At 42.5% G+C, this 24,772-nt stretch overlaps 1 protein-coding gene across 1 annotated transcript; it reads right to left on the reverse strand.

Moving 5' to 3' along the window:
• Nucleotides 1–13,318: 13,318 nt before the first annotated feature.
• On the reverse strand, nucleotides 13,319–23,652 carry LOC139565476 (zinc finger protein 281-like). Its single transcript, XM_071385851.1, has 7 exons — nucleotides 23,524–23,652; nucleotides 20,859–21,321; nucleotides 16,802–16,897; nucleotides 16,425–16,551; nucleotides 15,917–16,000; nucleotides 15,673–15,791; nucleotides 13,319–15,394 (listed from the first exon to the last, which is right to left on the reverse strand). The coding sequence occupies exons 2-7, from the start codon at nucleotides 21,264–21,266 to the stop codon at nucleotides 13,808–13,810; spliced, it is 2,421 nt and encodes an 806-aa protein (XP_071241952.1). The 5' UTR covers nucleotides 21,267–21,321; nucleotides 23,524–23,652; the 3' UTR covers nucleotides 13,319–13,807.
• Nucleotides 23,653–24,772: the final 1,120 nt, after the last annotated feature.

The following is a 24,772-nucleotide window of genomic DNA, read 5'->3' on the forward strand; positions in this document are numbered from 1 at the left end:
ACATATTTGATCTCGACACTAAACTTTCAGTTGCATCAAATGCTGGCCTCTTATCGTCAGATATTTGAGGAGTGCCAAGGATAACACACATCACACCGGTAGGCTAGCCTATGCAGTGTCCCCACTAGATATTAACGACAACCAGAGACATCTTGCTTAATTCATGAAAGTCACTCCATGATAGGTATATCTGTCTGACAATGCCATTTTAATCGTTCCTTAGAGTTATGTGATTATTACAGGTGAATTAATTGGATTCAATTGAATTTAATTGTATGGATTTTATTGTTTGCGGCGGTGTTAGACAAAATAATCTCCAATCCATTGCCTAATCTCCAATCAAAATCACCAATTGGGCCATTTATGTGCAGGCTAGCCTGCATAAAAATCATATCCGGTCGACCAGTTTTTAAAAACCTCTCAAATTCAACATAAAGCTTGTGTTGTGTCTTATAAGGGGTTGCACCCTGGTCTCATAGACTAGGCGTCAGCGGGGTTTATGTGGCTTAGGCTTTACAGTGATTCAAATCGTGGGCACCGTCCGAGAGAGAACAAGAGACATCGGCATGGCATGCCATGGTGCACTTGACTGGCGGGCCTTGGGGTAATTACACATGCTTAGAAATTCAAACAGATAAAGCAATATTGTGCAACACTCTTCAGTGTTTCCCTTACAGTCAGTGACGGCCAGTATTATCACAGCGCGCATGTAAAGCAGCAATGAGAATCAGTCCCTTGGGTGACCTGGCAGAGGTCATGGTTGGTGTGAGTACAAAATTGCTAGACTGCTGGCGACTCTTTGGGGTTCTCTCAGTTGCCATCAGTTTTCAGTTGTCTTCTCATCAGACTGTTGCATAATGGTGTTTTCTCTCCATTTGATAGCCTACAGGACTTGTTCTCGGATGTATGTTCCACTTCTATTTTCATCGGTGGTCTTATGCAAGCATTTGTCCAGTCATAAATTGTATATTCTTTGTGATGAGTCAGCCTGGTCTCAGAGACTAGAAGTAACATATTAAACATAAATACGAAATACAAAAATTAGTATGATAGTGTAACGACCCTGGGTTTATAAGCGCGGAAATCGACTCTGCCGCACGAGGATGCTTTTGCGGCACACGCGCTGGACTTCAGGCTAGAAGGTCAAGGGTTCGAGACCTGCTCCCTGCCTGTTTCATTACAATATGTTACATTTGGTATGGTTACATAAGACAGAAGGTTACTTAAAGTGGAACTGACAGCATTTTAACCAGTTTGCAGATTTGACACAAACAACAAAATTATGACAATTTTGTCATAATATCAGTCAAAAATATAAAATTCAAAGTTTGTGCTTCAAAACCAACTTGATAAGAGGTTTTAAAAATAGATTATATTTGACTCAAAATTCCATGACGTATAGTAAGGCATTGTTGGCAGAATAGATGGATGCAGTTCAATGCATGATTAATATAATTCACGATTACATTTCTTGGTAGTCCCAAAAAATATTACTCTCAGGTTGTAAATCACAGCTGGCCTGGTACATTGCTTGCTGCCGCCACCCATTCAGTTTCAATTACTCAATATTTTTAACAAAAACAGACGGCTGTCTGTAACCAAGGCTGGGAATGTCAATACAATCAAACTAGTAAGGGCAATGATCACAAGTCAGCCATAACGTGGCTAAAAGGCTAGCGCACGTGTCAAACACAAGGCCTGCGTGCTGAATAGGACACACAGGCGAGTATAAATGAGTCAACAGTTGAGTCAACCGCTTTATGAAATTACAGCCTGATGCGCTCGCATCACTGAATTCAACTTCAATTGCGCTGCTTGCCCGTTTTAAAAATAAATTGGCTATGTTGAGTTGAAGAACAGAATGTACAATGAAAGCACAGATGTCAAAATGACCCAATCTCAAATTATTTGTGTAGTCAACTATAAAGTTAGTAAAAACTATAAAGTTAGTACAAAGATTGTAAACTCTCTGTTTACAACATTTCACGTAACTCATGACTAATTATCAAGGAAGTCATTACTCAGAAATGGGGTCAATAAAATGTACCACTATGTCATTGTGTTTTCCCAAGGAGTGGTCAATAGTTTTTTACATTTTTCATACTGAGATACCATAATGTGGTAACTATTTGAAGGATACACATTAGTTTGGCTGCCAAGTCTTAAAGCTTACTGGTATGCATCAAACAACAAAACTCAACCCCTCAACGCTTTGTTGAGGATAAGAATGAGCTAGAGTATTTATTTTTTATTTAACTAGGCAAGTCAGTTAAGAACAAATTCTTATTTACAATGACGGACTAGGAACAGCGGGTTAACTGCCTTGTTCAGGGGCAGATCAACAGATTTTTATCTTGTCAGCTCGGGGATTCAATCTAGCAACCTTTTGGTTACTGGCCCAACACTCTAACCACTAGGCTACCTGAGTAGCCTGGTTTCCAGATCTGTTTGTGCTTTTGCCAACTCCTCGGTCTGTATGGTGTGAAAACAATCTTCAGGAGTTGTCTAAAGCACAACGAGATCTGGCGACCAGACTAGAGCTAGACACAGATCGATCTATACTATAGGGGAATGTCTCACTGTTCTATATTTGGGAGGTGTGCTGCCCAAATCGCGGCCTTCCCGAGTCCCGACTAAGTGCTTGTGATAAAACTCAATCAACAGTTATTTTTTGAAAGTTATTGATTCTCTGTAGCTAAGTTATGCTCTCTCGTGTAGTATTTGGAAGTATTTTATTTATGTTGGTTCATTCAGGAGTAATATCATTTCGGGGAAAATTATAATATATTTCTGGCTAAATCATTTTTGATTTATCAGGGGGTGCTGCAGCACCCCTACTTCACGCGGCTATGTTTGCCATATAGTACTTGTTTCCGGATGTACAGTACCATACGGCATGGATGATGGACATCCACAAATGAATACATACCATACGAAACGTAACATATCATACTAATTTCAGTGTTCCGGATTTACATCTATTCCTGAATCCAGGTTGGATGAGTCCCCTTCCCTGAACAAGTCGGGCCTGTAATATAGAATACATCCACGTATGTCTCAAACTGATTGCACAAACCTTCCAGAACGATGGCAATTTTCTTTTGATGTTTTCTTTGGATTTTCAAATTCGCTTGCCGATTTTTAGAATAAATTGGTTGAGTTGAAGAACAGAATGTACAATGAAAGCACAGATCTCGAAATGACCCAATAATTTTTTTTGTGTAGCCAAGCAACTGTAAAGGTAAATACAAAGATGTTCAATCCAGCTGGCAGGACTGTTATTATTTGCTCTACTTGAGTTGGAGAAATGGACCTAGATTGTTTTGGGGATAGATACTGTAGGTGTTATTGTAGGTGATAAAGGATCGGTGTGGTCCATGAGGCAAATAGAGTTGATGACCACAGAATAGCTATTTGAAGGTGGTCAGCTAACCATACTGTATCTAAGTCTTTCCACAGTACATGACTGATAGTGTTACCATTTTGTTACACTTTCAGTAAGTGAAATGTGGAAAGACCCATCTGTGCTCACGCATCGTTTGGCTAGACAATAAGTTGGAAAAACAGAAATGTACTGCCTGGCAGTCAGGCTACAACTCCAATACGGAAGAATCCATGATGCACAACAAAAGCTGTCAACTTTTTCAGACATCTACCATAATGAATATAGAACTGTAACAAAAACAGACCAAAAATCGTATATATCTATTTTTTTAATGAGATAAATTGACTACTTAATGACACCCTCTTGATAGCTCATAACAAAGCACAAGGAACTGCTCTCTCAGTTTACAGCATTTACCATAACTCATGACTAATTACCAACAAAGTCATTACTCAGAAATGGAGTCAATCAAATGTACTATTATGTCATTGTGTTTTCCCAAGGAGTGCTAAATTGTTTTTAAAATTTCTGATACTGAGATACCATAATGCACTGACTATTTGAAGAATACATATTCGTTTGGCTGCCAAGTCTTTTTAACAACAAAACCCAACCACTCAATACTTTGTTGAGGATAAGAATGAACTAGAGTAGCCTGGTTTCCAGATATGTTTGTGCTTTTGCCAACTCCTTGGCCTGTATGGTGTGAAAACAATCTTCAGGAGTTGTCTAAAGCACAACGAGATCTGGCGACCAGACTAGAGCTAGACACACCCACATGCATCTATAGGTGAATGTCTCATTGAAAAGATCCAAGATTCAGCAGGTCTGACCATCATGTATCTGGGATATCTGTCAGTCAGTTTTAGGACGACAAATGGGGTCCAACCAGAGTCGAAGGTCTCAATCTACATTTGGGCAAAATGTCCTTGAATCTCACATACTGTACCATCCCCAAACCAACACCAGGCCCAGTCCTGGCTGAGGAGCCTTCAGCTCCAGACAAGCTCAGCTCTGGCCTTGGTCAGTATGAATGGAGTTCAAGTCCCTCTCTCATTATTGTTTACTACTCAATATCTCCTATATATGTAGCCTTTCAACATCTGGGATGTGTAGGAGAACTCTGCTGAGTTATCCCGTGCTTTGATGAGAAGAGAGAAACAAGTTGATAAAGCCTAAAAGAGAGAAAGAAAACTGGCAGGCCACTCTAGGCTTTCATCAAAACAGTGTTTAGAGGCCAAGGTTAAGTCAGTACTTGGCCTCCTTGATGACCAGCCAAGAACACCTCCTTGACATTCCACTCAGCACAAACTGGGAGTCAACCCCATGGATTTGAGCTTCAATACAAACATGTATGTAAACTGTATTCTTCCTTGTTGCTGCACCCCTATTGGCATTATGGGAAATGTGTAACACGACTGCTTCCACATTTCGGTGGGAGTATGATAGGATGACAAAGCCCATTGACCAAACCACGTATCATGTCTGATGTATTATACACTATTCATCCAAATGCGCTCACCTGATACAACTAACAGACTTTCAGTAACATCAGTGAAGGAATTGACTTTCCTGGGAATTGACTAACCTGAATTCCTGGCCATAAATCAATGTCAAACCACAGGTAAATGAACAAGGCACTCCTTCGTGTAGATATAAAGCAGAACGTTTTTATCAAAGTTGGCTACATATTCTTTCATGAGGGTGTAACGAAAGACAAACACATAGGCCAATACAGCATGGCAACATCAATAGATATGACATTGATTACATCACTGCTAACGCTGGTTTTGGCTAATAATTCAATAGACAGAAGTAGGTTATTGACTGAGGTTATAAAAATTCATCAAAACATACTCTAAATCTGTAGGCGAATCAAAGGTCAATTATCAAATACATCACCACTACAATGGCAACATTAACAGAAATCAACACATACTCCTACACGTAACTGCATAGAAGTCAACACATTCTCCTACATGTAAATGCATAGAAATGGAATACATGGCAACGTTGTCTGATTTTAACCTGGGGAAGCACTTTAATTCCTCAAACAGTGTCTGAAGAGGAACTGACAAGATGTCAACTCACCAGTGCATAACCATGGGAGAGTGCAGCGCTTTTGAAAGTAGGCATCCTCGTGGGAACCTCTACTAACAACGCCAACACGACTGTTATTTTGTGTAGAGGACTATGCACACAGTGATGTGTGGGTTGACTCATAACCCGCTATTTAGGGTCACGAAATATTGTGTGGATGAAGGGCGGGTGGGTGGCGGGTTCAATAAAGTAATATAAATCCCTAAATGTACAGCCTAATTATTGTGTGATTTATATCTATAGGCTACATTTATGTTTTTATTGTATTATTTTTAGGCTATCTGTCATTAGGGTCATAAAAAAGGCTCTGCCATGACCAATCTGACATCTGCAGTGGCCGTACAGCATATACTGTGATGCAGCCTATGCAGAAGTCAAGAGCATTAAGAGCCAATCTATGCTTGATCTGAAGATGTGGTCGGAGACTCCGTATGGAGGGTGGGACGCAATTGCGGCTCCTCCAGAGGCATACAGAGGCCAAAATGAGCTCCGTACCGCATCACTGCGCCTCCCAAATTTTGTAACTATATAACTCCGCGTTGACATGATTGGCTGACGGTAGGTGTAAAAACTTTCTTCACAACAGCTCTGCGCTGCTCTGTGAAGTACCAAGAAGTAGGAATGCCCTGCCAATGCAGATGTCTTTTACAGGACCTCCCGCCCCGACCTACCGTCAACCAATCATGTCAATGCGGAGCCCTCCCCATCGTTACAAAATTTGGGGGGTGCATGGCGATGTGGTATGGAGCTCGCTTTGGCCTCCGGAAGCTCCGCATCTGCGTCATACCCTCTGTATGGAGATTCCGGAATGCATTTCCAGAGCAAGCATAAATTGGTATTAACTTTACATGAGCCAAATAGCCTACACGCCAATCGCCAAATGCTTCTAGGAACGTCAGAAAAAAATGAAGGTTGATCCACTGAGGCAAAAATTTGAGATGAATTCAATAACAGAAAAGCTGCGAAATGGAGAGTTGAAAATAGAGAGAAAGGAGGGCCAGGAAAGTAATGTTTGAGAAAGATTTGGTGAAGTGGTAAAAGAGGATGATATCAGTACTGGCTATGTTATGTGTCATGATTGTGTGGCGCTATACAAATTCGACAGTCACAAGACGGGCACTTCAAATAGGCCTATGGCACGTCGAGGGAACTGTAGACTACTGTTCAGATTAGTTGAATTGAAATCTGGACACCAACTGTAGGTCTACATAACCTTACTATTAACTCCTGCAGAATTAAGCACTTCTTGCAGTAAAACGAGACACCAAATGTACATTTTTATCAGGAATCAAGGTAAGACCCAGATGCAGACTGTCAAAGTAACAATGTTTATTGTAGCAACCAGGCAGGAAAAGACAGGCAGGGGTCGAAAATCCAGGGTACGGCAAAGGTACAGGACGGCAGGCGGATTCAGGGTCAGGGACAGGCAGAGTTCAGTAATCCAGAGGTTGAGCAAAGGTACAGGACGGCAGGCAGGGTCAGGGACAGGGACAGGCAGAGTGGTCAGGCGGGCGGGTACAGGGTCAGGACAGGCAACGGTCAAAACCAGGAGCAAGAGGAAAGAGAGGCTGGGAAACGATAGGAGCTGACAGGAAAACCGCTGGTTAGCTTGAGTGAACAAGATGAACTGGCAACAAACAGACAGAGAACACAGGTATAAATACACAGGGGATAATAAGGAAGAGGGGCGGCGCCTGGAGGGTGGTGGAGACAAGCACAAGGACAGGTGAAACAAATCAGGGTGTGACAATTTTGACTTGGGAACAGGAGTGGATAAACATTTATTTCCTTCAGCATCTTGAGAGAATGCGAATGCACAGTTGGGGACATCTGTAGAAGTACTATCTTGATCAGTATCATAAAAGCTGATAGTATTTGGTCAAACTGATGCAATTTGGAAATTTCACACAGAAAATGTTTCCTGTTTTTGGGGGGAGCATTTTCTCCCCAGTGCCTAAATGTCTTTGCTTCATGAAAGAAGCAGAGATGACAGAGAGAACTTTACCGAAGTCGACTAGGTTGAAGCATTCATTCTATCGATTTATGACATTCTGGTGAGCAAGGGTTTATTTTGTTGTCATGGGCAACTTACACTGTGTACAAAACATTAAGCCCTTTCCATGACATACTGATCAGGTGAAAGCTATGATCCCTTATTGATGTCACTTGTTAAATCCACTTCCAATCAGTGTAGACGAAGGGGAGGAGGGAGACAGGTTAAAGAAGGCAAGACAAAAGATTTAAGTGCCTTTGAATGGGGTATGGTAGTAAGTGCCAGGCGCACCGGTTTGTGTTGCAACGCTGCTGGGTTTTTCACGCCCAACAGTTTCCTGTGTGTATCAAGAATGATCCACTACCCAAAGGACGTCCAGCCAATTTGACACAACTGTGGGAAGCATTGGAGACATGGGCCAGCATCCCTGTGGAACACTTTCGACACATTGTGAGTCCACATCCCGATGAATTGAGGCTGTTCTGAGGGCAAAAGGGAGGGGAGTGCAACTCAATATTAGGAAAGCGTTCTTAATGTTTTGTACACTCAGTGTATAATGACAAGAGAAGCTGCATGTATCCAATTACAGACAGTTGACTAAGAAATCGATAGCTTGGGGAATACAAGGTTCTATCTGCAAAAAGATGGATTCTGAGAATTGGCTTTAAAGTTCTGAACCGTGATCGATTTGAATGGCATCAGCAATTTACTTGTATTCTTTTGAACTATATTTAGAGCCCGTTGCACTGTGAATGAGGAAATATGACTGTTTCTCCCTCGAGTTTTGTGAGAAACCACACGCTTGCTCCGTAAATGCGCGTGAGAACTATGCACATTTATCCCAAACAACATGGGAGAAATCGGACTCTTGCGCTGACATGTCAGGACTGTTCTCTTGGTACTTAACCATGTCTCCGGACTTCACACATCTCCTGAAATATGTGGTGTTAGACTCTGGTGACTATGGATTGTCGTTCAAGTGCTATCTGTAAATCCAAATGTCGAAACCCTCGATCTAGACTTGCCATTATCTAGTTGCTTCTACTGTCTGGAAATGTGCAATCTAACCCAGGTCCTGACATTCTTACCCCTGCCGAATTAAGTAGTCAGAGAGGCCTAAAGCTTCTGCATATGATCGTAAGAAGTCTTCTGCCAATAACCATCTGGATCCAATAAAATGCTAATTAATTACTTAAAAATCATACAATGTGATTTTCTGGATTTGTGTTTTAGATTCCGTCTCTCACAGTTGAAGTGTACCTATGATAAAAATGACAGACCTCTACATGCTTTGTAAGTAGGAAAACCTGCAAAATTGGCAGTGTATCAAATACTTGTTCTCCCCACTGTATATGCAGACCTCACCCACTAGAGAGCACTTGATTCAGTATATCATGTGGCCCTCAGGTTCATTAGGAATTTAAAAAACGTCTAACATGATTGTGATCTCTACAGGGCTGTTGCCTGGTCGTCATTGACCTTGTGTAGGTTTAAACACTGGTATATACTGATTTAAAATGCCATTTTCTGTTCTTTTTAAAAAATCAGGTTGGTAAATACATATGAATTACAGTCCCCTTCTCATTTGCTTTGAACAGTACCAAGAATTAGAACAAGTCATGGTAGAAATCGTTTTAGTTGATCTAGTTTAAACTCTTGATCGATGTAAATATCTTAGAACAGGTAATTGTCTTTAGGACAGCTGTTTTTTTAGTCAAGACATGTGTTTTTTTAACGTAATATATAATTGTACTGTATATGTGTCTAGTTTTGTTTAATGTTAGTGTAAGTTGTTCCCCCTGCTGCTATTGGACCAGGTCTTTTGTGGAAAAACAGATGTTACCTCAATGAGAACCTGTATAAATAAATATAGGTAGAGACCATTGCACAGAACAAGGCTGTCAATAACTAATTTAACAAAAATGCTGATAGAACCTTCTAGTCCCAGGTTTACAAAATAGCCTACCAAAATGTCAGAAATAAACTCAGCAAAAAAAAGAAACGTCCTCTCACTGTCAACTGCGTTTATTTTCAGCAAACTTAACATGTGTAAATATTTGTATGACCATAAGATTCAACAACTGAGACAAACTGAACAAGTTCCACAGACATGTGACTAACAGAAATTGAATAATTTGTCCCTGAACAAAGGGGGGGGGGGGGTCAAAAGTAACAGTATCTGGTGTGACCAACAGCTGCATTTAGCACTGCAGTGCATCTCCTCCTCATGGACTGCACCAGATTTGCCAGTTCTTGCTGTGAGATGTTACCCCACTCTTCCACCAAGGCACCTGCAATTTCCCGGAAATTTCTGGGGGGAATGGCCATAGCCCTCATCCTCCGATCCAACAGGTCCCAGACGTGCTCAATGGGATTGAGATCCGTGCTCTTCGCTGGCCATGGCAGAACACTGACATTCCTGTCTTGCATTGCAGGAAATCACGCACAGAACAAGCAGTATGGCTAATGGCACTGTCATGCTGGAGGGTCATGTCAGGATGAGCCCGCACTGCGTTGAGATTGCCTGCAATGACAAGCTCAGTCCGATGATGTGGTGACACACCGCCCCAGACCATGACGGACCCTCTATCTCCAAATCAATCCCGCTCCAGAGTACAGGCCTCGGTGTAACGCTCATTCCTTCGACGATAAACATGAATCAGACCAATCAGACAAAACCGCGACTCGTCAGTGAAGAGCACTTGCCGTCAGTCCTGTCTGGTCCAGTGACGGTGGGTTTGTGCCCGTAGGCGAGGTTGTTGCCGGTGATGTCTGGTGAGGACCTGCCTTACAACAGGCCTACAAGCCCTCAGTCCAGCCTCTCTCAGCCTATTGCAGACAGTCTGAGCGCTGATGGAGGGATTGTGCGTTCCTGGTGTAACTCGGGCAGTTGTTGCCATCCTGTACCTGTCCCGCAGGTGTGATGTTTGGATGTACCGATTCCGTGCAGGTGTTTCACGTGGTTTGCCACTGCAAGGATGATCAGTGGCCGTCCTGTCTCCCTGTAGCGCTGTCTTAGGCGTCTCACTGTACGGACATTGCAATTTATTGCCCTGGCCACATCTGCAGTCCTCATGCCTCCTTGCAGCATGCCCAAGGAACATTCACACAGATGAGCAGGCACCCTGGGCATCTTTCTTTTGGTGTTTTTCAGAGTCAGGACACTAAAGAGACTTTTCTACTAAGTTTTCATAACTGACCTTAATTGCCTACTGTCTGTAAGCTGTTACTGTCTTAACGACCATTCCACATGTGCATGTTCATTAATTGTCTATGGTTCATTGAACAAGCATGGGAAACAGTGTTTAAACCCTTTACAATGAACATCTGAAGTTATTTGGATTTTTACAAATTATCTTTAAAAAACAGGGTCCTGAAAAAGGGACGTTTCTTTTTTTTGCTGAGTTTACATCTACATTAGGCAACCAAAAAATCCTGCAACACCTAAAAAAAAAAATAAAAAAAAAATCCACCGTCTGACTTTAGCCTACAATATATTTTCTATATTTGCGGGTTAGGGTCAGGGCATCAGATTTTAGCAATGGCTTATTAGCAATTGCGTGCAGGTAAACAAACAGTTGGCTCACAAAACGCATCTGACCAACACCATATAGTCCCAGTCACAGGACAGAAAGAAAAATAAGGACAGTAGGCCCTAATGATAAAGACAATGCCACGTGGAAGCAAAGCTATGTATGGCAGGATACAGATATTGCTTGTGACAGACCTTTAACAAGTCATGTAAATTCAGCCTAAAAACATAAATACTATAAAGCACGCTGTGAAAGTATTTGCAATTAACACACCACAAATCCCAGATGACTTTTGCCTTAAGTGAACACCTCATGGACAACGTGTAAAACACCATTTGAACAAACCACTTGTTTAAGTGTCACACCAAAATCAACAATCTCGATAACAGCATTTATTTCCCCTAATCAATTATAAATTCACTGGACAGGTACAGCCCTGCAAATCATTACAAGAATCTGGAACAAAATAAGAGGGAAGATAACGTCAGCTACAAATTTTGTAAGCTGACAAAAAAAGTTTTGCGAATAATAATAATCCGGGGCAAGATTTAGATGTAGTGTTTTGTAAATTCTCTTGTAAACAATAGGCATACAATATAGAAAGTAACAAATGTTACCTTGGAGACAATGAGTTGAACTGTAGACTGCAACACTGGCTGGCAAGATTAGGCATTTACAGAACCCTAAAGCAATAACATGCCCTCGACCAATAAATGTCGTTAACACAATGTTTTAAAATAGCCACATACAACAGCATCTCTGCTCCATACATCCAACCTTTTGTCCTGTCCCTGCTTGTGTGTTTAGTGATAACGAGGTATAGAAAAAGGTCAATGTCATTATTGTTCACCTCAGCCACCTATCCAATAAAAACAGAGCATGGTTGTAGTGGTCAGTCATTGTTCCCTATGATATTGCAAAGTCACAGAATCATGAAACATGGCTGAATGACTGCAAGACAAAAAAGGGGCATACGGAAATAAAAGGATAAATAAAAATAGAATATATATTTTTAAAGTGTGACAGCATTTCTAGCACAAAAGGCCAGTCGTGGCTATGGAATAAATTGCAATTGTTTGATTTACAAAAGTACATCAAATAAATTAAAGATTCATTGCAGGACCACAAGAAATTACATAATCAAACGATGCATTAGACACATGCACAGAGAAATGTACATTTCATTTAGACAATGTGTACATCCACAATGGCACCCTGGTCAAAAGTAGTGCACTTTATAGAGTGCCATTTGGGACATACCCAATTTATTTGTAGACATTTTCCAGGACTAGGCACCCCATTCCTCATAAAATACCATTGTGGTAGTGCCAGCACACCAGAAATGTCTAATGCTTTGGGTTTGTTATAGGTATATGGGTTATATTTAATCACACGATCACTTCCTTAAATGGTTTCCAGGCTGTCTCAGTACAGGGGAAGGAATATTCAGCCACTTTAATACACTTAACTTTAAATAGTAAAGCAAAGATGCTGAACAGAGTGAATTACTTAACACGTTCACTCCCAATTTAACCGTTAATACATTTCCTTAAAACAACCCCCCCCCCACGTGATAACATCCAGGAGATAATGCTAATAAAAAAAACTCCCCAGTTCCAAACCACCCCCCTCCCAATCCCATCCAAAGCCCCCCCTTCCCCTAACAACCCAGTGCTCAAGATGCATTCAACCCCACATCTGCATACGGTAGTAACCCCAACCTAATCAACACATCTCTTTAAAAAGCAAGTCAGTTTGTTTCAAAATATCTTCCATGATCTTATGGGGTAGTTAAGTTTATTCAATGAATTAAATGGCTCAAAGTGCTAATCGGACTCTTAAGGAAAGAACAGAATTGAAGAGGAAGAAGAGGGGAGAAAGATGAGGAAGGCCATTCCACAGCTGTCCAACAGCAACCTCTATTGGCCAAGGAATAGCGTCACTATGTTCTCCTCAAACTAACAAGGAAAACAATTGACACCCCCCCAAAATTCCTCTACCTCACCTGGCAGTTCCCCAGAATGATTATAGCTGTTATTATACATGTATATATTGTTATAAATATATATGGCCCTTATTGAAAGAAAACACGAGTTTCACATTGACAAGAAAGTACCATAATCTCTATATAGCTAAGTGGAAAGTGTTCTCAGTGTAAGTGAGCTGGCAGCAGCCTCCATTATTTGTTGCACTCATCAACCAAGGTATAAAACAAGAAATAACCAAACAAAGCATCCTCTTTGTAGTTGCACATTTACACCTCTAAAATGAGTGCTCACTGCACTATACAATTTCCTCCATTTACACTTTTTCCTGAGTAATACTTATCCTTGTAACAGACAATATCATTATTTATTTTTTGCTATTTCAGTTCTGGGCTATTTCCTGCAGCCATCATTGTTATTCTCATTATTATGCTAGCTACAATTGTAAAGTTGATTGCTAAAACCCTTAAGCTCATGGGAGAAAAAAAACAAGTTCATTGCTACTCTGTTGTTTGCTTTAAAAAAAAGGTACTTTTCATTCTAACGATTAACGAGCAGACCAAAAATGACACAAGAAAAACAGACTAAATACATAGATATTTACTTAAAAAATATATCTTAAAAAATTGCATTTGAATAGTCCTTGAAGACCAGTCCTGGGGAGAGGGTTGGGGCATACACATAGCGGCAATGTAATAATAATAATTAAAACTTCACTTAATAAGAATAAAATAGGAGCACTAAAAAAAAAATGTATAAAAAAATAGACAAAACATGAACCTCCAACAGAATGCTGTCCCCTCCCAGGCCCTTATCTGTAGCTTTGGCTTGTTGGGGTTTTGGAACCTGTACTTACTGCCTCATTGACGTCGGCTAACAAACTAGTATACCCTGAGAATTCGGAGACTGGCGTCCTTATCCTGTGGTCCACCTCCCCGCAAGAGTCAGTGCCGTACGACAAGGCGCCGCGGCCGGCCGACTTGAACTGGGATCCAAAGGCCTGGGCAAAGTTCTCGATCGTGTAGGAGCCCTTAGAGGGGTCCAGAGAAGCCAGGTTCTGCGAGTCCTTCTGGCTGCCCAGGTCAGACGGGCTGATCTGGTAGGAGGAGGGGGAAGAGGAGGAGTGTTGCTTCTCCATCTGGTCGGTGAGCTCCTGAGAAGGCGTAAGCTGCTGGTGGGTGGCAGGCTCCAGGCTGTTTAGGTGGAAGCCGTGCTGCGGAGAAGAGTCCGACAGCATCGCAAAGTGGGACTTTGGCACGGAGGAGGGCAGGGTGGGAGAGGCCACCGGCTGGCCGAAGCCACACTCCAGAGGGGACGTAGTGTACATGTGCTTGTCTGTAAAGAGTGGGTTGCGTTGGTGGGTGGTGGTGAAGGGCCCTGTAGCTGGGGGCCCGGGGCCCAGGGGGAAGCCTGTGTTGTGGCTGGTGCGTTCCAGGGCCTGCAGCAGGAAGCGGGAGTACTCGTGCATAATGACTGTCTTGTCTCCAGACGGGCTGGGAGAGTCTGCATCGTGGCTCAGGTCAGAGCCATCTGCTGAGACAGGGTGCAGCACCACGTGCTGGTCACTGAGGTCAAAGTGCACGTCGTGGTGCGAGCTGTCTGGTTTCTGGGTGTAGTGGTCCAGCAGGCTCTGCAGCACCTCGTCAGGGATCCCCGACCTGTCGTGCTTGTCCACGCCCATGGGGGAGGAGTCTAGCAGACTCAGCGGCGAGTCGCTGTCCATCACGCCTGAGACCACCCCCTGGATAACCGACTGCTGGGATGACAGGTGACCAACGTTGACCTCATAATCGTTGGTGCTGCTCCCTGCCACCCCGGCCCCTGATGCTGCACTGTTGGCCGCGTTAAGGTAGCGCCTCTTCTTGATGAACTGCATGGCGTCATCATAGTTGGTGGTGGTGGGACCCGATTTTGCCTCAGAGCCCTGCATGAGGCCCATCCCCACACCCTGCTCCATATTTCCCTGCTTGGCCTGCCCCAAGTCCCCCTGGTCCAGGGCCTTGCGGTTGGCCTTCTTGAAGGCCATCTTAGGGGATCGGCCGTGATGCTCGTGGTGCATACTGGGCCCTGGCGGAGTGGATGAGGACACAGTGTGATTCTCCACGCTGTAGTCATGGAGACTGTAGCCTCCCGACGGCGCCCCGTGGATGTGTGCTCCGCTCAGCCCTCCTGCTTCAACCGGTCCTGCCGCTTTCTTCCTCTTGCGCTCCCCTCCCTCAGAGTTTTTGGACTTGCCCCTCTTCCGGCCCGAGGCCCCAGTGTTTCCCTGAGTGATTCCGTAGCTGCCCTGCCCCATGTCCTCACAGCCCAGGTCCAACATCCCGGGCTCCAGACCCTTCTTTATGGCTTCTCCACAGGTTCGCTTGTGCTTGAGTAATCGGTCCGTCCTAGAAAAAAACTGCAGGGCAGAGAGACCATAGTTAGGGTACAGATCGTAAACAGCAGAATGGGATAGACACGAAGACATTTCCATCCCGAGAAATATAACTTGTCAGGTCATGCCTCATGCCATAATGTAAGTGGGCATTTTAGGATGTATTGTCCCTGAGGGGACATTTGTTTTGGCCATTCAAAAGTGCTGCTGCTTCCACAGGTTAAAAGCAGACATGCATCATAACCACTCCCCTCCCAACATGTCATCCTATTTCAGTAGATTTTTCATGTGGAGGTCACTACCTGTTGGCAGGTCTCACATCTGTATGGCTTTTCTCCACTGTGGGTCCTCTTGTGTCTCTCCATGTGGTATTTCTGAATGAAGCGCATGTTACACTGGTCACAGCAAAAAGGCTTCTCTCCTGTCATGGGAAACATCACAGAAAATCTAAAGAAAAATAACCATCTACAAAACATAGGTTTGCTCATTGTGTCATCCAACTAATGGTGCTTGACATGTGTGTGGGATATATGACATGCCACTCACCGCTGTGGATCTTCTCGTGCCGCTGTAGTAGGTACTTCTGGATGAAACTCATATTACACTGGCTGCACCTGAACGGCCTCTCACCTAAGGCAACACCACAGCCACACAGTTATGGTTACTAAGTTAAATCCTCCGTCTGCCTACTCTATTCAAAACTAATACTGCACTGGTTTAATTTCAAAGTTTCCTACAGTGACTTTGTGAAAAACTAGTTTTTCTAACACAAAAGATCTATTCCAAACATTTCTGGAGATATTTTTGCTTTTATAATCTAGTGAGAAACTAACCGAGACCACACTGAATGCTAGAAATGAAAAGACATTTTGATCAGTGGCCTATGTGAATGAGTACCTCCCATAACAAACATCTTGTCTGTCTATTCAATTCAACACAAATACTGAACTTCTTTCATTTGTGAAAGTGAAAAATGTTCCCTCAAGACATAATTTTTAATTAAAAACAGATTAAAAAATGAGCCTAATAGATCAGTCAGTAGGGTCCTGGGTACCTGTGTGGATGAGGACATGTCTGCGCAGGTGGTATGAGCTCCTGAAGGATGCGCTGCAGTGCTCGCAGATGTGGAGCTTCCCGTTGGGCCACAGGCTGCCTCCATCTGCATCCAGCATCATTGATTGCTTTTGGACAAAAGAAGGTCAATTCAACTACCAAATGCAATTTAACTCATTCATTTAATGCATGATCGTTTCACTGAAGATACACTAAGTTCAGGAAAAAAATTCTTAGATGTAATGGATCCTAAACTATTGAAAAATTATGAAACAATGGATTCTCGTGCAAATTTCAGAGAATGAATCATATCTAAATCAAGATAACAAGATGCATATCAAACACATACAACTTGAATAGAAAGGACAGTTCACACACCTTGGGCTCTCCACGTTTCCTCCGGGGATTGCCCTCTTCACCATTTGACCTTCGACCTCTCTTTCCTGAGGATTCCTTTCCTAACCGACTCGGCAGCTGGATGACAAAAGGGAGGCGCAGAGTGAGCGAGAAGACAAAATTAAATGAGCACTTGAGAGAATGGGAAGGGCCTAGTTCAGTCACATAGCCTACATATTGCATGTGTACACAAGACAAAAACAGACTCATGCAGCATTTAGTGAATGCTCATTTGAGCCATTGCAGAGGCCTGCCTTTGGGAAGTGCCAGAAGGTAGAGTAATAAACCACATATTTATGGCTCCCTCTGTGCATCTCTCCAGACAGTTAAGCTGTCATTCAAATGGGAGAACTGCTGTTCATTTAGGATGCGTATCAAAATGGCCTATATAAGGGAATAGGGTGTCATTTGAGACACACTTAGAATCCCATAGAAAAGGCCTATGCTTATTAACTAGCAGCTCAAGTGTAAATACAGACTCATTAATATTCAGCATGTTCACCCACTATGAAGAGCAATCTTCAAACAAAAGGGTCTGGGGTTTAGAAAAGGGACACTGGGATTTTAATCCCCCCCCCCCACTGCCATTTCAATTACACTTCCCAACACCATATGGATACTAAGAGCATGGCTGTCTGAAATGGCATCCTATTTCCTATATAGTGCACTAATTTTGACCAAAGGCCTATGGTCCCTGGTCAAAAGTATTGCACTATATAGGGAATAGTGTGCCATTTCGGACACAGCCTATGAGTGTGGATGGGTGCATGTGAGAAAGACGACGGAGTTCTCAAATATCAACCAATCATTGTATTAGATCAGGGGAAAGGCTAGCCAAAACAAACCTGTCTCATTTCCGCAACCAAAGGAGCGCAGGCTCAGTGGGCTCAAAATGTCTGCAAGCTCACATGCATGTCATTATCCTGAAAATAATAGCACCATTTGGGGTGCTCTGACTGCACTCCAAATGAAACTACTCATAACTTTAGTAGGAAATCAGCTTTTGAGTGGAGAAAAATGATTGTCTTCCAGTCTCCTCAGTAATATAATCATACATGTGTATAGATAACGCAGTTAAATAAAAGGTTAAATAAATAAATCAAAGTTAATGTAATGTATTCTCTAAGATGTCCTTGGATAAACTTTTAAACCATATTTAGTGAGCGGGAAATGATATGTCTAGCTTTTCAATGAGCATGCCAAGTGCTGCCTAGTAAACCTCTGGAGGCTGGCTATTGTTAGGTAGAGAGAGAGCATGTGTGTGTGTAAAGACAATGTGTGAGTGCAAGCTCAAACAAGATGACAGCGTCCTTACCAAGACGTTTCCATTCACACGGAGAGGCCCAATTCCAATCATTTTGGGAGGGATATATTTTGCATTTGATGCCTTATATTTAGGTCAACATTACTAAATCCTCCCACTCTGCTGCCCCCACCCTTTCACACATTACCCCTAACCATCAGTCTTTGGTGAGATTGGCCATTTTACAAACCCACACCCCAAAAGGCAGGTGGACATCTGATCAACCAAACCTCCGGAGTAATTATTATTATTTTTACTAATTGTAATGCTGCAGTAAATTAGACATTTCAATAGAGAACATTTTCCTTTAACATAACAAAAGAGGGAGATTTGGTGTGGGTTAAGGCCAGACACCATAGGCTGAAAATACATTTTTGCATTTACCTATCAATTTTGAGATTTGTTGGTATTTTGGTCCATTAATATTATTCAGAAATTTACATAATGTCAAACTAATCTCAGCAAAAAAAGAAACGTCCCTTTTTCAGGACCCTGACTTTCAAAGATAATTCGTAAAAATCCTATTAACTTCAGATCTTCATTGTAAAGGGTTTAAACATGATTTCTCATACTTGTTCAATGAACCATAGACAATTAATGAACATGCACCTGTGGAACGGTCGTTAAGACACTAACAGCTTACAGACGGTAGGCAATGAAGGTCACAGTTATGAAAACTTAGGACACTAAAGAGGCCTTTCTACTGACTCTGAAAAACACCAAAAGAAAGATGCCCAGGGTCCCTGATAATCTGTGTGAATGTGCCTTGGGCATGCTGCAAGGAGGCATGAGGATTACAGATGTGGCCAGGGCAATAAATTGCAATGTCCGTACAGTGAGACGCCTAAGACAGCGCTACAGGGAGACAGGATGGCCACTGATCATCCTTGCAGTGGCAAACCACGTGAAACACCTGCACAGGATCGGTACATCCAATCATCACACCTGCGGGACAGGATGGCAACAACTGCCCGAGTTACACCAGGAACGCACAATCCCTCCATCAGCGCTAGGCCTGTTGTAAGGCAGGTCCTCACCAGACATCACCAGCAACAACATCGCCTACGGTCACAAACCCACCGTCACTGGACCAGACAGGACTGGCAAAAAGTGCTCTTCACTGACGAGTCGCGGTTTTCTCTCACCAGAAGTGATGGTCGGATTCGCATTTATCGTCGAAGGAATGAGCGTTACACCGAGGCCTGTACTCTGGATCGATTGAGGTGGAGGGTCCGTCATGGTCTGGGGCGGTGTGTCACAGCATCATCGGACTGAGCTTGTTGTCATTGCAGGCAATCTCAAAGCTGGGCGTTACAGGGAAGACATCCTCCTCCCTCATGTGGTACCCTTCCTGCAGGCTCATCCTGACATGACCCTCCAGCATGTCAATGCCACCAGCCATACTGCTCGATCCGTGCATGATTTCCTGCAAGACAGAAATGTCAGTGTTCTGCCATGGCCAGCGAAGAGCCCGGATCTCAATCCCACGGAGCACATCTGGGACCTGTTGGATCGGAGGGCTAGGGCCATTCCCCCCAGAAATGTCCGGGAACTTGCAGGTGCCTTGGTGGAAGAGTGGGGTAACATCTCACAGCAAGAACTGGCAAATCTGGTGCAGTCCATGAGGAGATGCACTGCAGTATTTAATGCAGCTGGTGGCCACACCAGATACTGTTACTTTTGACCCCTCCTCCCCTTATGTCTGTTGTTGAATCTTGTTATGTTCATACAAATATTTACACGTTAAGTTTGCTGAAAATAAACACAGTTGACAGTGAGAGGACACGTCTTTTTTTTTGCTGAATTTAGATAAATGTATATTTTCTTTAGTTTATCATACTAGTCATCAACATCATTAATTTTAACCACTTTAAAATCATTTCAAAGCTCACTACATTGAATTACACAATTTAAAAGCACATTTAATAGAGAATGTTACAAACTGGTCTATTTAGTAACTTACTTTGGAGAGATGGTGATTGGGTCTAAATAGGCGTTTGACAGCCTAATTTTACTACTTTTCTTCAACTGCCATTTACTGAAAGTCAGACCCTTCCCACACACCAACCAACTCCTTTTCCTCAGCTTCAGAAGCATCTGTCTTCACCAAATTCTGTATGGCTATGCTTAGATACCGTCACCAGACTTGCCCAGAGGAAATTGAGGATATCTTGTCAATTTTTTATTCTAAGTAAGATCTTGTGGGGAAACATTTGCCAAAAAAGCTTTTTACGTACATCTATGTCTTTTGTATTTTACAGATAGAAAGATAAAGTATTTACCCACAATTTGCTCTGGACAAGTCCGGTCATGGAGTGTCTTAAAATGAAACCAAAATATTTAGGCTGACTTCATCCAGTGTCCAGAAAAATGGATTTGCATGATGTGCAATCATCAGCATATTTAATGATATATTGCCCAACTTGCATATTTAAATAAAATATATGTATGAAAATGTGTAATACTAAAAAGTCATTTGTCTACATACAAAAGGCGAAGGAAAAAATAAAATAAATAAATAATAATTCACTATTATGGTGTGGTGCCTTGCCTTGCATTCTCTGGTTTAAAGAACAACATTACAGTTTGGTTTCCCAGACAGATTAAGTGTAGTCCTGGACTAAAAAGCTATTTCAATGGAGAATCTCTGTTGAGAAGGCTTTTTAATCCACAACTAGGCTTAATGTGTGTGTGGGAAACCAGCCCTATAAGTATCGATGTGTCAGAAGGCCTTACGTTGCCTAGGCTAAGGTCATGCACCAGCAGGTTCTGGTGGTTGCCCATGGACACCTCCAGGAGCTCTGTGCTCTTCCCCGGGCCTCCAGGGTACAGCGGCTGACGGTAGTCATGTTCTGTCATCTTCTCCTGCTTGATGTCCATGGCATGGACATAGTCCCCCACCCCGCCATACTCCACCAGGCCGCCCACCCCGGCCATGCTGCAGTCTGGAGAGTCCCGCTCCTTCTTCAGGATCATCTCGTGGGGGCCTGGCAGGTCCTGCATAACAGACTGGGTGGCCAGCCGGGTGAAGCTGGTCACAGGGGGCAGGTGACTGAACATGATCATGCCAGGGGAGAAGTTGGAGTCCATGCTCCCATTGGAGCGCAGGAAGTCATTACCTAGTTTGTCTTGAATGATGCTCATGATGAACTTGGTGGTGGTGGGCAAGTTCAACTAAAGGGAGCCAACCGGAACCATCCTGGGGAAGAAAGAGCAGGAGCTGAAGTACAATGCAACTTTATTGTCCATATGTTACAGCGAACGGAAATGTGTATTCTGCCCTAAAAATGTGTTTCTCTCCCCAGTTAGCATATGTCGCACAGACACAGTTGAGAGGAGAACAGGGTGAAGCTGCAGCACTCCTGGATGAGTGGAAAGGAAACATTAACATCTGGGTGGCTTTTCCATCAGTAATATATGATGGTTTGTTTTTGGCTTACATGTGCTGCTGACACCAACTCACATGAAATAAATTAACTGGCCAGACACAGTGACTGGAAGAGCAGCATTGTTACAATGGACCGTCCCTGAGGAATCAGTTTCATGCCCTCTGATCACCCCATCAAGAGCTTAGCCAGATTAATAATGAGGGTTTGTGGGTCAACAACAAACAGCCACAGTCTGACTTGTGTGAATTATGGTACACTAAAAACAACAGGCTATTTTTTGTCTTCAGTCAACCTCAGATGTAGCTAAATTAACCTGGGTAAACGGTATAGCCAATAATATGTTAAACCCTGACATCCTATGAGAGAGCGGAATGAACCTGAAGCTGCGTGTTAATCTGTCATCCTATTTGAGGACTAGGCTAATTAACAAAAAAAAAAGGCGAGAGCCCAGTTAGGTTCTACAGGTAGTGGGAAGGTCAATTTCTGTATTTTAATCTGTGACTACAGGTCGTCATCATCATAGGACACCCATCAAACATGGGCTTTAAAGTTAAATAACCAAGCAAGAGTAACCAGTACTAGCCACTGAAATACTATCAAGAAACAATAAAACGGATACCATGGGTATACTGCAAAACGTTGGCTGTTTAATATACTTGTCTATAGCTACAGGAAGATTAGGTTGATCTCACAAAATCAACACTTTTCTAAGCTAGCTAGCTACCATCATAACACGACATTTGAGATGACTGAGGTTAGTCATGTCTCATCTGCTGTGCTATTTTACAATGCCACGAGGAATGACAGAGGATTCCAAAAGGCAAAATCAAAATGGAGTTTTTGGAATTAGAAGAACATCATCCAAAAACCAGTGCATCACCTTGAGGAAAACATCAGAAAGCTTAACTCGGTGACATAGCTATAACTAAATATAAGCAGCAACTTAATAATTTAACATTGTCCAGACTACCACTACCTAGCCAATTTCTTGTATTCAGTTGAATGACTTTACAATAGTGTGTTTTCATTCACAAAACACAGTTCATTTGAATAGCTTCAGATTTCACGTGTAACTTAATCGTGTCTCTGAACTTCATTGTCTCCACCAGCATAGCTAGCTAGCCTAGCTCTATTGCAATTGCATTGGATGAAACTTGCTAGCGTGCTGATACCAAATAAAGCTAACAGCTAGCTAACATATGCATATGTAACATGCTACAGTAAACTGGCATGCATTGTAAGAAAGCGTTAGTTGAAAATTAAACGAATTCAGTGGTAAAAAAAAGTTATGACGTAGGCGGCAAATCGGTTCCCAGTGGTAAGCTGTGATTTATTCATCGAGTGTCACTCACTTGGGCTAGAAAGACCGCTAGCTAGCTACTGCTAACGTCTGGCTAGCCACCAAGCAATTAGCCACTTGGCTAACCAGCCTGCCAGGCCCTTTGTGATGCAGGATCATGCAATAATTAGCGAATATGGCCATCAGCATAACAGTAATACTCGGTCAAATAAATGAGACCATGTACTGAATGTAATATTACACCAAACATGTGGGGATCTGCCGTTCTCGCCTGACGTAGTCCTACATCGATTCTAAATTATGGAATTAATGTTAATTCTAAAATAATTTTGATTGACAAATTTGCGAGTCGGCGTATGCACGCGCAAGAGATTTCAGACAACATGGTGTGTCGTCATTCGTCAACATATTTTCAGCGCTTCATTTTCATTTTCCGGTTATGAAATACATAATACCTGGCTAACTAATTAAACCAGTTGATATAAACTACTTGAACCTCTAACAGGCATTGGGTGAGGACTGAAATAAACCATAACTGAGCATACGTGCGACGTACCCATAACAAATGGCCCATGCAACTCAAGCGAACAATTGATGCTCGGCTCCAGCAACGGTATGCTATCTAGCTTTGCGCTTTGTTGTCTGTCCCACACTCTTGCCAGAGTTTCACATATTTAAACTCGCCCAAAATATATATTTCCTTTTGTCTTACCAGTACATGACCACCAATAGCTCTTTCGGCTGGTTTATTTCACCTTTGGTCGTCCGTTTCAATCTTTAGAGCCCAAACATTGTTCTCCCGCAGTGGCTGTATTCCTTCATTTTGTCTCAGCGCGGTGAATTATGGGTATAGCGGACGGGTCCTGCGAAGAGTCACAGACGGACGCTTGATCCTGGGCAGGGGAGCACTGGACCGGGAATTAACACGCAGTGCGGGGACATATGCGTTAACATTTTGAACAACACTGTTGCCTACCTACACCAAATTCAACAGAAATATAAGTGTAATTTGGATAACTGAAGGTGCTGTGCCATTTCATTCATTTTATGTGTGTTAGCATAATTGATAGGCCTAATGCCTTTTAACTACCTAAACCAGACTAATAATCAGATTAAAATTAGAATACAAAAATGGAATTTTATGAAAACGCTGTTATCAGTTTATAAAAGGGTGTGTGATTGGTTGTAGTTGCCTATGTGTAAATCAAATATGCAAGACACAGAAATAATAATGTGCAATGTTCCAGGATACCCATTGATTCTTGAAGAATATACAGGCCTTGGGAATTTAGTACAACTGTCTATCATAAACCAAAATCTAAGGTCGCATTACTCCATTCGTTGTTTAGCCTATGTTCTACCAAACAAAATGGTAGGGTCAGGCTTTTGAAATTACAGATTGGGAATTGAACATTTAGGGTAGACTATGCATCCACAATATCTAATGCGTTATTTCCTGAAACCTAGGTAAAAAAAAGTGTGAAGTGTGAATAATGGTTTCTTAAAACTATGTTCCAGCCTTGAGGATATTTCGCCTCCCTCATTGTGTACACGTTTCAAAACTGTGACTGTCCCCCTGGGTCCCAATTACTGAAGAAATAGGACACCTCACAATCTCTTAAAAGTGTACATTGATAGAGCTATGCTATTCAATGATACTGTGCTGCATGAATATTGTGGCATATATAGCACAAAATAAATCAATTCCTGAAATAGCTTCCGACTAATTAGTCACAGTGGTCTAGTCTCCTGTGAACAGAGCGACCCTTAAAAACAAGTAGTACGTCCTGAAAATAAAAGAGAATGAGAGAGGGAACAAGAATAGCCTACTAACAACAAACTTCGAACTAGCCATGGGAGGAACAATCATTAGAGACATTCTCTGAAGTGATGCATCATCTCTGAATTGGATATGAATAAGAGCCACATAGATCTACTGGCTGTGTGAATGAATGTGTATG

The sequence above is a fragment of the Salvelinus alpinus genome, chromosome 36 (genome assembly GCF_045679555.1).
Source record: "Salvelinus alpinus chromosome 36, SLU_Salpinus.1, whole genome shotgun sequence".
Taxonomy (NCBI): domain Eukaryota; kingdom Metazoa; phylum Chordata; class Actinopteri; order Salmoniformes; family Salmonidae; genus Salvelinus; species Salvelinus alpinus.